At 54.6% G+C, this 14455-nt stretch overlaps 1 protein-coding gene across 1 annotated transcript; it reads right to left on the minus strand.

Moving 5' to 3' along the window:
• Nucleotides 1-6084: 6084 nt before the first annotated feature.
• Nucleotides 6085-8269, minus strand: LOC122366479. Its single transcript, XM_043338794.1, has 3 exons — nucleotides 8099-8269; nucleotides 7360-7941; nucleotides 6085-7005 (listed from the first exon to the last, which is right to left on the minus strand). Exons 1-3 carry the CDS (start codon nucleotides 8267-8269, stop codon nucleotides 6085-6087), a joined length of 1674 nt encoding a protein of 557 aa, XP_043194729.1.
• Nucleotides 8270-14455: the final 6186 nt, after the last annotated feature.

Consider the following 14455-nt stretch of genomic DNA (forward strand, 5'->3'; position numbering starts at 1 on the left):
ACACGTTACGAAGCTGTAAGAGGCTGTAAGAGCTGTAAGACACGTACTACGAATACTCGTCACAACCCCTACTGGTTGACCTGACTTGACCTAAGCCGACCTGGTCTAAATGCTTCAAGACATCATCTGTGATAAAAACTAACACGATATTCGTGATCCAAAAAAAAAAAACCGACAAAACCCTACAGCAGGCACACTTCACGACTTTTTAACAGTTCCGGATTTTCCCGACTTTTGGGTCATTGACCTGACCTGGAAGGTCAACCGATGACCTAGGACCTTAAAATGGGGTATCATCGGCTTCGTCTCGTTACGGGTCGCACGCTCGTTTTTCCGCGAAGCTCTATAGCTCGATCAGGGGCCAAACGCGAAAGGGGCGGGGGTCGTACCAACCCTCCCTGTGCAGACGAAGGACGTAAAATGGGCTGTACCGGCGAGAGGTTAAGGTTAAGGTTAAGTGGTTAGTGGTTATGTATCATAATCACTGAAACTGAACATATTTGATTTACTTTTGCCTGCAATCTATATATTCCTGCGAGTAACTTTTTCCTCATCGCTGTTGGGGAGACGGTTAGGTTAGGATGGGTTAGGTTAGGTTAGGTTAGGCTAGGTTTGGTTAGGTTAGGTTAGGCTGGGTTAGGTTAAGTTAGGTTAGGTTAGGTTAGGTAAGGTTAGGTTAGGTTAGGTTAGGTTAGGTTAGGCTAGGTTGGGTTAGGTTAGGTTAGGTTAGGTTAGGTTTGGTAAGGTTAGGTTAGGTTAGGTTAGGTTAGGTTAGGTTAGGTTAGGGTAGGTTAGGTTGGGTTAGGTTAGGTTAGGTTAGGTTAGGTTAGGTTAGGTTCGGTTCGGTTCGGTTCGGTTCGGTTCGGTTCGGTTCGGTTCGGTTAGGTTAGGTTAGGTTAGGTTAGGTTAGGTTAGGTTAGGTTTGGCTTGTTATGGTTAGGTTAACCTAACCTAACCTAACCTAACCTAGCCTAACCTAACCTAACCTCACCTAACCTAACCCAAACCAACCCAACCCAACCCAACCCAACCCAACCTAACCCAACCCAACCCAACCCAACCCAACCCAACCCAACCCAACCCAACCCAACCCAACCCAACCCAACCCAACCCAACCCAACCCAACCCAACCCAACCCAACCCAACCCAACCCAACCCAACCCAACCCAACCCAACCCAACCCAACCTAACCTAACCCAACCTAACCTAACCTAACCTTACCTAACCTAACCTAACCTAACCTAACCTAACCTAACCTAACCTAACCTAACCTAACCTAACCTAACCCAACCCAACCTAACCTAACCTAACCTAACCTAAACTTACCTAACCTAACCTAACCTAACCTAACCCAACCCAACCCAACCCAACCCAGCCTAACCTAACCTAACGCAACCCAACCAAACCCAACCCAACCCAACCCAGCCTAACCCAACCCAACCCAACCCAACCCAACCCAACCCAACCCAACCCAACCTAAGCTAACCTAACCTAACCTAACCTAACCTAACCTAACCCAACCCAACCCAACCCAACCCAACCCAACCCAACCCAACCCAACCCAATCCAACCCAACCCAACCCAACCCAACCCAACCCAACCCAACCTAACCTATCCTATCCTATCCTATCCTATCCTAACCTAACCTAACCTAACCTAAATAGAACTAAACCTAATGATATTTTTCACCCAAGAATATTCGGAAACAGGTTCCTCGCCCTTTCTGTACCGTTCTCCGACTACTCTTCGGTAAAGGTATGTTTCCGTGAGAATATTCGGAAACAGGTTCCTCGCCAGAGGTGCACAAACCTTCCTACTTGTCTACAATGTAGGAGACAGGAAAGAGCCGAAGAGGGTAGCCGCGAGACAGATTTCAGTTTGTGTTTTCTGTACAAAAATGACTATAAAAACAGCTGACTGGTAGCAATTGTTCGGTACAATCAGCTGTCAACGGCATTTGGTCATTACATTTCTTTACGTGTCTTCAAAAACAGTTCCTACAAATCTCCTCCATGAGACACCCACGAGACAGTTCCCATTGGATTAACATTGTGTCTCATGAGACACCGTGTAGGTAAAATGTAGGATGAAAAACTGCGAAAGTGTTGGGCATGTTTCGAAAAACGGCGCACAAAATCTTGGGGCGCCTATCAGTTTAAACAAAACTCCTGTTCGAAAATGGGTTCTGGTAAAGTTTCGTCAGCTGGTTTCCATAGCAACCGCCATTCGTGGGACAAGCTGACGCCATTTGCTAGCGCGTTGCGTGGTAACCAGCTATAGGTGTCAGTTGAATTTGAAAGATAATTGTAACAGTGAACAGCTTGCTTCAGTTGCTGTAGGGGAAGGTGGGGTAAGACGGCCCAGCGGGGCAAGACGGACCACCAGCCCTCCCGGCTGAACCGCTGCTGGTATCTATTGCTTTATGCACTCACTATGTTTGTTTTCCTTCGTAACAATGGCCACCTTGAGCTCATGCTGCTAGGATGCATAGCTTTTGAGTTATTGAGAAAAATGTTGTTTTTCGTCAAACCGATCTAATATAAGAGGTCTACGGGTGATTCAATTACGGCGCATTTCTTGCATGATTAGTTTCTATTTTGCACTTAACTGTGAAGAACAAAGTTATAAACTTAGTTATAGTCACACTTTAGGAAAGGCAAGGTTTTGCAATGTTGGGCTATTTGACATATACGTCATGATAATGACAGCATTTAGATTTGGGGCAAGACGGACCACTGTGGTCCATCTTACCCTGTGGTGGTCCATTGTACCCTGCATATTGAAAGTTCTTTTCCAAAACATTGACACAAGTTTAAGTAAGCTAATTTTTCAGGAAGGAGTCTTTGTTGCATGTGAGCCATGCATGCAAGTGCTCAGTTAGCATACATTCATGCCAAACGACAATCAACACACATGTTCCCAGCTTTTAGCTGCACTTCCATCACCCATGAGTAAAGAATAAAGGCTCATTTTGTTATTTTACCATTCTGGTTACTTTTTCTTACAAGAGTACCGAGCAGAAGTGTAACACACATGAACGGATAGCAGGCACTGCTGGGTGGTCCGTCTTACCCCACGTTTTTTCTTGTCTGAGTTTTTGACTTGTCCCTCTTTAAGAGCATCCACCACCTAGATGTCTTTAATTTGAAATTTAGTCTTTACACATATCAACAAAATGGGCGTTTGGGGGGGGGGGGGCAAAATGGGCATTTGCCCCCCCCCCAAACGGCGTAATTTTAACATTACGCCTATGGACGATGCATGGAAAGAATCGATAAATTGTTATGGTTTGCCCCCCCCCCCCAAAAAAAAACTCTGAGCTGGATCCGCCTCTGTGTGTGGACCTCCAGCTATGAGGTGGGGACAAGATGGGACCCACTCCAGTGGCAGCGAAACACCTTCAGTTAAGGGGGCACTGCCGACTTTTGGTCCCATTCTTTCCATGCAACGCCCATAGGGCTAATGTTAAAATGTCAAAACCAAAGGGGGCACGGTGCCACGGTGCCCTACCCGTTCCGCCGCCTATGAGTCCCGCTCCCGAAAGATCCGGGAGCCGCACCTCTTTCTTAGCTTTCAAAAGAGCGGCAAACAAGCGGCCAACATTGCTCCCAGAGGCGCCACCTGAAGCTGGACGGACGACGGGCAGTTTCGCTGCCGAGCGATTGAACTGCGGTGCTACGAGGCGGCTCCGCGTGCACTGCATTAGCACCTTCTAGCGGGAGTAAGAGGGCTAACGAACTCGCCAAGGCCTATATAAAGCATTGTGCCAAGGCGAGTGTCTTACCTTAGGAAAATACCTACCCAGATTAACTGCACCGCGGTCATCGCAGGGCTGAGGGTGGTCGCTCGCTCTGCTTCGGCAAGGTGGGGGTCAGACTGCCCGGTTAGGTGGTTTTAGCCGATATGCAGGCCCCGTTTGCCGGGCCCGGTCGAGAAGAAGGAACGTCACACAGCAGAGAATATTCGCTCCGGGCCCGCTACACTGGTCCGGCTCGTAAGTCGTAACAAATTAACAGTACCTGCGCTAGCGTCGTCGACCGTCGTTCGACTGCGCCCAGTACCGCTCAGTGGAGAGTCCTGCCGAACTCCTCCGCGTGTGCCGAGATCATTCGTTGCGCGCGGACACAATCGTCCGACGGAGACCGCTCTGCATTATGATCGAGTGGTGACCACCTTGGTCGCCGGCTTTCACACCCAGCCGAGCCGTCTGGCTACGCCCCAAATGATCGTCTAAGCTTTTCGATTGGTTTGTAACTCGGGTCTAATATCGAAATGTTTGGGAGTTAGGACATGTTAAATCCGTGCTCATGAACAAATATACATTATGCATTAAAACGCTTTACTTACTTTAGCTTTTCTAGGCTGATGACAAGCCATAAACCTATTCATTGCAATATTTCTAAAATGTAAATAAATCATGAGCAATGAGCATAAAAAACAACAGCGATCCACCTAGAAGCTAGTGTGGAAATCCACTGACGTAGGTCGCCTCGTACTGGCGCAGCTCGTAGCTCGTCCAGCAGCGCCGGCGTCTCCCGCACCCGGCCTCCCGCCTTGCCCGCCTGCACCATCAGCCGCTGGAAATGGCTGCGCTGCCGCTCCAACATTAGCTTGACCGCCTGGCCGGCCCAGCTGATGCACGCCGTCCGACACACGCAGTGTACGTCTTCAACAGCGCCGGGATGTCGTACGACACGACCGCGTCCACGGCGTCCACGTCAATACCGCGCGCCATAGCCTCGAGCACACCAGCGCGGCCATCTCAGCTAACGCGCGCCGCCGCAGGCCCGCCGGCACTACCCCACAGAACTCAGTCACGCGCGCGCCCAGCACCGACAGCGGTAGCTCCAGCTGGTGCGCCGCCTCGTTCCAGTTGACCAACACGAGCGAGCGTCGCCAGTCGGGCTGTCGGAGCAAATGGTGCATCAGCAGCGGCTTCAGCGGCTGCGGCACCACCACGTTGAACGACTCGCTCAGCTCGGCCGGCGTGGTGAACCTGCCGACGAACTGACGGGGCAGTGCGACGGCGGCGGCCGCCAGCAGTCGCGGCTGGAACAGCGACATTCGCTCCAGCTTCTCCGGCCTCCGGGTTCTGTGACAGGGTGGCCAAGAACGGCAGCTTCTGCAGCGGCAGGTGAGGCGCGCAGACGGCGGCGGCCGTCAGCCGGCCGGCGATGCAGGGCGGCGGGCCGTGGCCGCCGCCACCCGCTCCACCGCTTTCAGCCAGCCCGTCTCGGCCATCTCGATCACCCGGTCGGCTTCGTCGATCACCAGGTAGCGCAGGTGCGCTAGCGAGAAGCCCTCGGCGCTGGTTATGTGATCCATCAGCCAGCCGGGAGTGCTCACCACGATCAGCCAGGGAGACCGGGCCGCGCGGCCCCACCGCCACCAGTTGGCGCCCCCTCGTGCCACTGTGTCTCCACCAAGCAGCCGGACGCAGAGCGGCGTGTCGGCGTCGTACTGGCGGAACACGGCGGGCACCTGAGCGGGCAGCGCCTGTGTGGGTAGCACAGCTAGCGCGCGCACCCGGCGGCCGGCACCGCGCCTGCACTAGCGGCAGCACAAACGCCAGCGTCGTACCGCGGCCGGCCGGCGCCGAGATGCAGAGGTCGGCCGGTGGCAGCGGCGACTCTGCGGCCGCCAGCAGCTCGGGCAGCACGGTCACATGCACCAGGAACACCTGTTCGATGCCCTCGGCGGCCATCCGGGCGCGCATCTCGGGGCAGAGCGCCGGCAGATTGGCCGGCGCCGGCCGCCGGTCGCCAATCGGCTGCGGGTGCGCCAGCCAGTCGGGCAGCGCACGCGGTGCACGGCCTGTCGGCTCGAGCGCTCCACCTCGTCCAGCACGGTGAAATCGTCAGCGGCGGCGTCTCCGTCCGACTTGTTGTTGTTGTCGTTCCGGCCGTCGGGCCCGGTGGGCCCACATGGGGGCCCGGGAGGGCCCCAGCCCCCCTCGGGGGCGACACTTGCGACGTCCGCGCAGGGAGGGCAGCAGGCCCCCGGGCGGGTTCCGGCGGACTCAGACGCCGGGTAGGGCCGGGGAACCCAGCACCCCGCCAGAGTGTGTCCAGCGCCGTGGGCGCTCTATAGTCGGCCCAGGCGCCGCAGGAACTCGATGACCCGGCATGGGTCAGCGAAGACCTCCCGCAGCGTCGGGTCCTCTCTCCCGAAAACGTCGTGACGGACGCGGGCCGTCGCGGGGCACGACGTCAGTAAGTGTTCCGCGTCCTCCCTGACTCCGCCGTCGCAGGTCGGGCACCCATCGTCCTCCTCCGCCCCGATGAAGTGACGGTAAGCTTGCAGGGCAGGAGAGTGGCCGGTCCGGAGGCGCGCCAGAGCGGTGCCCTCTCTCCTAGACAGGCCGAGCCTGTCTGCCAGCCTGACCCTGCCCGGGCCGACGACATCGTGGTAGTCGTGGCTTAGGTGCGGGCGGGTCGCGGGCGCCGGTCGGGAGTGGCGCGTGCTCTCCACCCACTCTCTGCTTACGTGGCGCTTCAGCAGGCTCTTGGCCGCCGCGAAGGTGATGGGTGTCCCGTCCTGCAGCAGCTCAGCGGCCTCCCTGGCCACGGCATCGGCGATCTCGTTGCCGGCGACTCCCGCGTGACCGGGAACCCACTGAAGGTCCACGCGGTGGCGTCGTCCTAGTCGCCGGAGGGATAGCCAGACTTGGTCAGCGACCCGTTCAGTCTGGTTGGCCGGGCCTTCCCTCAGACGCATAAGGGATGATAGGGAGTCGGTGCACAGCTGGATATTGAGTGCAGGGTCTTGATCGGTGAGGATGGACTCGATGTATTTGAGTGTCTCTCGTAGAGCGATAAGCTCCGCTGTGTAGCTCGACGTGAAGCGCCCCGCTGGCGCTCGGATCCTCTTCACTTCCCTGCCGCTCCTATAGACGACTGCCCCTGCTCCGCCTCGTTCTGTGCCGGCTGTGGCCGAGCCGTCCGTGAAAGCCTGGACGTCCGGGTTCGGCAGTCCGGCTAGCGTCTCCTCGGCGGCAGTCCGTCGCTGTTCGGCGGGGGCGTTTTGCGGTAGCGGCCTCACAAGTCCAGTGTGGAAGAAGACCGTTGGAGGTGGCGGTGACTCCCAGGGAGGGGTGCTGGCAACCACCAGGAACGGTTCGCGTGGGAAGTCGTCTAGGCCGGCGTCTTTGGATATCTCTTGGCCCGTCCGTGCCCATCCTCTGTCATAGCGCAGACGTTGCCGGGGGCGGTTCTCAGGGAGGAGGATCCGCTGCACAGGGTCGCCTGGTAGGTCCCGGGAGTGGCGCTCCATCGCCACTGCCGCCAACTGCCTCCGCCGCGCCGAGAAAGGCAGGAGATCCGCCTCTCTGGCCAGGGCGTCCACTGGTGTGGATCTGACACAGCCGGTGATTGTCCTGCACGCCTGTCTTTGCACCGTTTCCAGCTCCCTCAGGCCAGACTCGCTGAGGCCGGGCATCCAAGCACCGGCGGCGTAGTCGGCGCAGGCGCGAGAGAAGGCGAGGTATGTGCTGCGCAGATCAGACGGTGAGCAGCCCCACGTCGTGCCGCTGATGGCCCGAAGGACGTTGTTCCTTTGGAGCATCTTGGCCTTGATCGTCTTCACATGTCCCGTGAAGGTGAGGCTCCTATCGAGGGCGATGCCCAGGAACGTCGTGGTGGGGGAGAACTTCACTGGTTGGCCCTGGAAATGGAGCGCCGCTTCTCGCCGTGCCTCAGCTGGGTCGAGCGTGAAGATAGTGGAGGTAGTCTTCTCCAGGCTGACCACCATTTTCCAGCGTCGGGCCCACTCCTCCAGGCTGTCCAGGGCACGCTGCACCTTGGTCTCGGCGGCAGAGACGTCACGGTCGCTGCACCAGATGGCTAGGTCGTCGGCGTACAGCGACGCCGACACGCCCGGTGGGAAGTCGTCGGTGATGTCGTTGATGAATAGGTTGAATAGCGCCGGGGATGTCACCGCGCCCTGGGGGGGTGCCGTCGCGGAGGACCCGGAACTTGCTCCTTGTGTTGTTTATTCTCACGCATGCTTGACGGTCCCGGAGGAAAGCCCGGAACCATGCTACGTAGCAACGGGGGAGCCCGAGGCGGGACATCTTCCAGAGGAGGCCCGTGCGCCATGCCTTGTCATAGGCTGTGGAAAAGTCCACCGTCACCAGCAGGGTCCGCTTCCTTTCTTCAAGGCCATCCGCCGTCGCCTGTACCAGCCTCAGAATCTGGTCCTCCGTCGACCTGTGTTTCCGGAAACCGGCCTGGTTGGGGTTCAGGAGTTGGCGTTGTTCCAGCAGATACATCAGGCGGCGGTTGATGAGGCGTTCCAGCAGCTTCGACGTCGAGCTCAGCAGACTGATGGGGCGGTAGGACTTGACCTGGTCGGGTGGTCTCCTGGTCTCCGTCCGACTCGGAGGTGTCCTCACTGTCGTTATTGGCGACGGCGGCTGCCGCTGTGCGCTCAGTCGGCCATCACAGCAACACTCGCCGATGATTAGCGTCATCGAAACCGTCGGACGACGGTGGATTCACCACCGTTTTTGCAGCAGAGACTGGAAAAACCTCAGCAATAAACAAGGAAAAACCTCACAACATGCCACAGCCTGCAATTGTGCATATTGTCATTATATTTCTCACATGACAGAAAATATTTGTTGCTTTATTCTAGGAACTGGCATGAAAAACATAAGCTAAATCAAGCTAAGTGAATTATTATTGTATTTCAACATGAGACTGGGAAAAAATCCTTGTCACTGTCAACATGACCAGTGTAACGGACGGGCTGCATGAACATTTCGGCGCATGATCTGAAAACTCTGTGTGCAGAAATTTCAGCGCTGAGGTGAACAAATAACATTTTGGCCGCAATTTGCCTGGTGCCTCTACAATGTCCGTGAAGTTAGCGTCAGCAACAGCAACGAATACAGCGTCGGATTCAGAATTGCTTCAAAAAGTGCCATCAGGTCAATTGGGGGACGGGGAACACGAATATGACATTTATTTTGCCCTAGCTCCCTTCCTTCATCCCTTAATCGTCCCTTAAAGGACGGGGCGCGTCAAAAGTGCCCCAAGGCTTCGTCTGATCGCCAAAATAATGGTCGCAATCGATTCCTCGGGTCAATATCTAACCTCAGTCGAAGGTTCCAGACCTGTGGCTCCTATCCCTCATCCCTTAATCGTCCCTTACAGGACGGGGCGCGTCAAAAGTGCCCCAAGGCTTCGTCTGATCGCCAAAATAATGGTCGCAATCGATTCCTCGGGTCAATATCTAACCTCAGTCGAAGGTTCCAGACCTGTGGCTCCTATCCCTCATCCCTTAATCGTCCCTTAAAGGACGGGGCGCGTCAAAAGTGCCCCAAGGCTTCGTCTGATCGCCAAAATAATGGTCGCAATCGATTCCTCGGGTCAATATCTAACCTCAGTCGAAAGTTCCAGACCTGTGGCTCCTATCCCTCATCCCTTAATCGTCCCTTAAAGGACGGGGCGCGTCAAAAGTGCCCCAAGGCTTCGTCTGATCGCCAAAATAATGGTCGCAATCGATTCCTCGGGTCAATATCTAACCTCAGTCGAAGGTTCCAGACCTGTGGCTCCTATCCCTCATCCCTTAATCGTCCCTTAAAGGACGGGGCACGTCAAAAGTGCCCCAAGGCTTCGTCTGATCGCCAAAATAATGGTCGCAATCGATTCCTCGGGTCAATATCTAACCTCAGTCGAAGGTTCCAGACCTGTGGCTCCTATCCCTCATCCCTTAATCGTCCCTTAAAGGACGGGGCGCGTCAAAAGTGCCCCAAGGCTTCGTCTGATCGCCAAAATAATGGTCGCAATCGATTCCTCGGGTCAATATCTAACCTCAGTCGAAGGTTCCAGACCTTTGGCTCCTATCCCTCATCCCTTAATCGTCCCTTAAAGGACGGGGCGCGTCAAAAGTGCCCCAAGGCTTCGTCTGATCGCCAAAATAATGGTCGCAATCGATTCCTCGGGTCAATATCTAACCTCAGTCGAAGGTTCCAGACCTGTGGCTCCTATCCCTCATCCCTTAATCGTCCCTTAAAGGACGGGGCGCGTCAAAAGTGCCCCAAGACTTCGTCTGATCGCCAAAATAATGGTCGCAATCGATTCCTCGGGTCAATATCTAACCTCAGTCGAAGGTTCCAGACCTGTGGCTCCTATCCCTCATCCCTTAATCGTCCCTTAAAGGACGGGGCGCGTCAAAAGTGCCCCAAGGCTTCGTCTGATCGCCAAAATAATGGTCGCAATCGATTCCTCGGGTCAATATCTAACCTCAGTCGAAGGTTCCAGACCTTTGGCTCCTATCTTTCATCCCTTAATCGTCCCTTAAAGGACGGGGCGCGCCAAAGTGCCCCAAGGCTTCGTCTGATCGCCAAAATAATGGTCGCAATCGATTCTTCGGGTCAATATCTAACCTCAGTCGAAGGTTCCAGACCTGTGGCTCCTATCCCTCATCCCTTAATCGTCCCTTAAAGGACGGGGCGCGTCAAAAGTGCCCCAAGGCTTCGTCTGATCGCCAAAATAATGGTCGCAATCGATTCCTCGGGTCAATATCTAACCTCAGTCGAAGGTTCCAGACCTGTGGCTCCTATCCCTCATCCCTTAATCGTCCCTTAAAGGACGGGGCGCGTCAAAAAAGCCCCAAGGCTTAGTCTGATCGCCAAAATAATGGCCGCAATCGATTCCTCGGGTCAATATCTAACCTCAGTCGAAGGTTCCAGACCTGTGGCTCCTATCCCTCATCCCTTAATCGTCCCTTAAAAGACGGGGCGCGTCAAAAGTGCCCCAAGGCTTCGTCTGATCGCCAAAATAAGGGTCACAATCGATTCCTCGGGTCAATATCTAACCTCAGTCGAAGGTTCCAGACCTGTGGCTCCTATCCCTCATCCCTTAATCGTCCCTTAAAGGACGGGGCGCGTCAAAAGTGCCCCAAGGCTTCGTCTGATCGCCAAAATAAGGGCCGCAATCGATTCCATCGATTAAGGGACGATTAAGGGATGAGGGATAGGAGCCACAGGTCTGGAACCTTCGACTGAGGTTAGATATTGACCCGAGGAATCGATTGCGACCATTGTTTTGGCGATCAGACGAAGCCTTGGGGCACTTTTGACGCGCCCCGTCCTTTAAGGGACGATTAAGGGATGAGGGATAGGAGCCACAGGTCTGGAACCTTCGACTGAGGTTAGATATTGACCCGAGGAATCGATTGCGACCATTATTTTGGCGATCAGACGAAGCCTTGGGGCACTTTTGACGCGCCCCGTCCTTTAAGGGACGATTAAGGGATGAGGGATAGGAGCCACAGGTCTGGAACCTTCGACTCAGGCTAGATATTGACCCGAGGAATCGATTGCGACCATTATTTTGGCGATCAGACGAAGCCTTGGGGCACTTTTGACGCGCCCCGTCCTTTAAGGGACGATTAAGGGATGAGGGATAGGAGCCACAGGTCTGGAACCTTCGACTGAGGTTAGATATTGACCCGAGGAATCGATTGCGACCATTATTTTGGCGATCAGACGAAGCCTTGGGGCACTTTTGACGCGCCCCGTCCTTTAAGGGACGATTAAGGGATGAGGGATAGGAGCCACAGGTCTGGAACCTTCGACTCAGGTTAGATATTGACCCGAGGAATCGATTGCGACCATTATTTTGGCGATCAGACGAAGCCTTGGGGCACTTTTGACGCGCCCCGTCCTTTAAGGGACGATTAAGGGATGAGGGATAGGAGCCACAGGTCTGGAACCTTCGACTGAGGTTAGATATTGACCCGAGGAATCGATTGCGACCATTATTTTGGCGATCAGATGAAGCCTTGGCGCACTTTTGACGCGCCCCGTCCTTTAAGGGACGATTAAGGGATGAGGGATAGGAGCCACAGGTCTGGAACCTTCGACTGAGGTTAGATATTGACCCGAGGAATCGATTGCGACCATTATTTTGGCGATCAGACGAAGCCTTGGGGCACTTTTGACGCGCCCCGTCCTTTAAGGGACGATTAAGGGATGAGGGATAGGAGCCACAGGTCTGGAACCTTCGACTGAGGTTAGATATTGACCCGAGGAATCGATTGCGACCATTATTTTGGCGATCAGACGAAGCCTTGGGGCACTTTTGACGCGCCCCGTCCTTTAAGGGACGATTAAGGGATGAGGGATAGGAGCCACAGGTCTGGAACCTTCGACTCAGGTTAGATATTGACCCGAGGAATCGATTGCGACCATTATTTTGGCGATCAGACGAAGCCTTGGGGCACTTTTGACGCGCCCCGTCCTTTAAGGGACGATTAAGGGATGAGGGATAGGAGCCACAGGTCTGGAACCTTCGACTGAGGTTAGATATTGACCCGAGGAATCGATTGCGACCATTATTTTGGCGATCAGACGAAGCCTTGGGGCACTTTTGACGCGCCCCGTCCTTTAAGGGACGATTAAGGGATGAGGGATAGGAGCCACAGGTCTGGAACCTTCGACTGAGGTTAGATATTGACCCGAGGAATCGATTGCGACCATTATTTTGGCGATCAGATGAAGCCTTGGCGCACTTTTGACGCGCCCCGTCCTTTAAGGGACGATTAAGGGATGAGGGATAGGAGCCACAGGTCTGGAACCTTCGACTGAGGTTAGATATTGACCCGAGGAATCGATTGCGACCATTATTTTGGCGATCAGACGAAGCCTTGGGGCACTTTTGACGCGCCCCGTCCTTTAAGGGACGATTAAGGGATGAGGGATAGGAGCCACAGGTCTGGAACCTTCGACTGAGGTTAGATATTGACCCGAGGAATCGATTGCGACCATTATTTTGGCGATCAGACTGAAGCCTTGGCGCACTTTTGACGCGCCCCGTCCTTTAAGGGACGATTAAGGGATGAGGGATAGGAGCCACAGGTCTGGAACCTTCGACTGAGGTTAGATATTGACCCGAGGAATCGATTGCGACCATTATTTTGGCGATCAGACGAAGCCTTGGGGCACTTTTGACGCGCCCCGTCCTTTAAGGGACGATTAAGGGATGAGGGATAGGAGCCACAGGTCTGGAACCTTCGACTGAGGTTAGATATTGACCCGAGGAATCGATTGCGACCATTATTTTGGCGATCAGACGAAGCCTTGGGGCACTTTTGACGCGCCCCGTCCTTTAAGGGACGATTAAGGGATGAGGGATAGGAGCCACAGGTCTGGAACCTTCGACTCAGGTTAGATATTGACCCGAGGAATCGATTGCGACCATTATTTTGGCGATCAGACGAAGCCTTGGGGCACTTTTGACGCGCCCCGTCCTTTAAGGGACGATTAAGGGATGAGGGATAGGAGCCACAGGTCTGGAACCTTCGACTGAGGTTAGATATTGACCCGAGGAATCGATTGCGACCATTATTTTGGCGATCAGACGAAGCCTTGGGGCACTTTTGACGCGCCCCGTCCTTTAAGGGACGATTAAGGGATGAGGGATAGGAGCCACAGGTCTGGAACCTTCGACTGAGGTTAGATATTGACCCGAGGAATCGATTGCGACCATTATTTTGGCGATCAGACGAAGCCTTGGGGCACTTTTGACGCGCCCCGTCCTTTAAGGGACGATTAAGGGATGAGGGATAGGAGCCACAGGTCTGGAACCTTCGACTGAGGTTAGATATTGACCCGAGGAATCGATTGCGACCATTATTTTGGCGATCAGACGAAGCCTTGGGGCACTTTTGACGCGCCCCGTCCTTTAAGGGACGATTAAGGGATGAGGGATAGGAGCCACAGGTCTGGAACCTTCGACTGAGGTTAGATATTGACCCGAGGAATCGATTGCGACCATTATTTTGGCGATCAGACGAAGCCTTGGGGCACTTTTGACGCGCCCCGTCCTTTAAGGGACGATTAAGGGATGAGGGATAGGAGCCACAGGTCTGGAACCTTCGACTGAGGTTAGATATTGACCCGAGGAATCGATTGCGACCACTATTTTGGCGATCAGACGAAGCCTTGGGGCACTTTTGACGCGCCCCGTCCTTTAAGGGACGATTAAGGGATGAGGGATAGGAGCCACAGGTCTGGAACCTTCGACTTCAGGTTAGATATTGACCCGAGGAATCGATTGCGACCATTATTTTGGCGATCAGACGAAGCCTTGGGGCACTTTTGACGCGCCCCGTCCTTTAAGGGACGATTAAGGGATGAGGGATAGGAGCCACAGGTCTGGAACCTTCGACTGAGGTTAGATATTGACCCGAGGAATCGATTGCGACCATTATTTTGGCGATCAGACGAAGCCTTGGGGCACTTTTGACGCGCCCCGTCCTTTAAGGGACGATTAAGGGATGAGGGATAGGAGCCACAGGTCTGGAACCTTCGACTGAGGTTAGATATTGACCCGAGGAATCGATTGCGACCATTATTTTGGCGATCAGATGAAGCCTTGGCGCACTTTTGACGCGCCCCGTCCTTTAAGGGACGATTAAGGGATGAGGGATAGGAGCCACAGGTCTG

This window comes from Amphibalanus amphitrite, unplaced genomic scaffold (genome assembly GCF_019059575.1).
Source record: "Amphibalanus amphitrite isolate SeventyFive unplaced genomic scaffold, NRLGWU_Aamphi_draft 000810F_arrow, whole genome shotgun sequence".
In the NCBI taxonomy this organism is placed as follows: Eukaryota; Metazoa; Arthropoda; class Thecostraca; order Balanomorpha; family Balanidae; genus Amphibalanus; species Amphibalanus amphitrite.

What these genes read in the sequence shown, in the direction of transcription:
- LOC122366479 (XM_043338794.1), bottom strand. Translation starts at nt 8,269, where the DNA reads ATGTATCTGCTGGAACAACGCCAACTCCTGAACCCCAACCAGGCCGGT. An exon ending in TTTCCACAGCCTATGACAAG is followed by an intron (nt 7,942 to 8,098) that starts GCATGGCGCACG and finishes GCACCCCCCCAG; the next exon opens with GGCGCGGTGACATCCCCGGC. An exon ending in GCAGGACAATCACCGGCTGT is followed by an intron (nt 7,006 to 7,359) that starts GTCAGATCCACA and finishes CCCGCCGAACAG; the next exon opens with CGACGGACTGCCGCCGAGGA.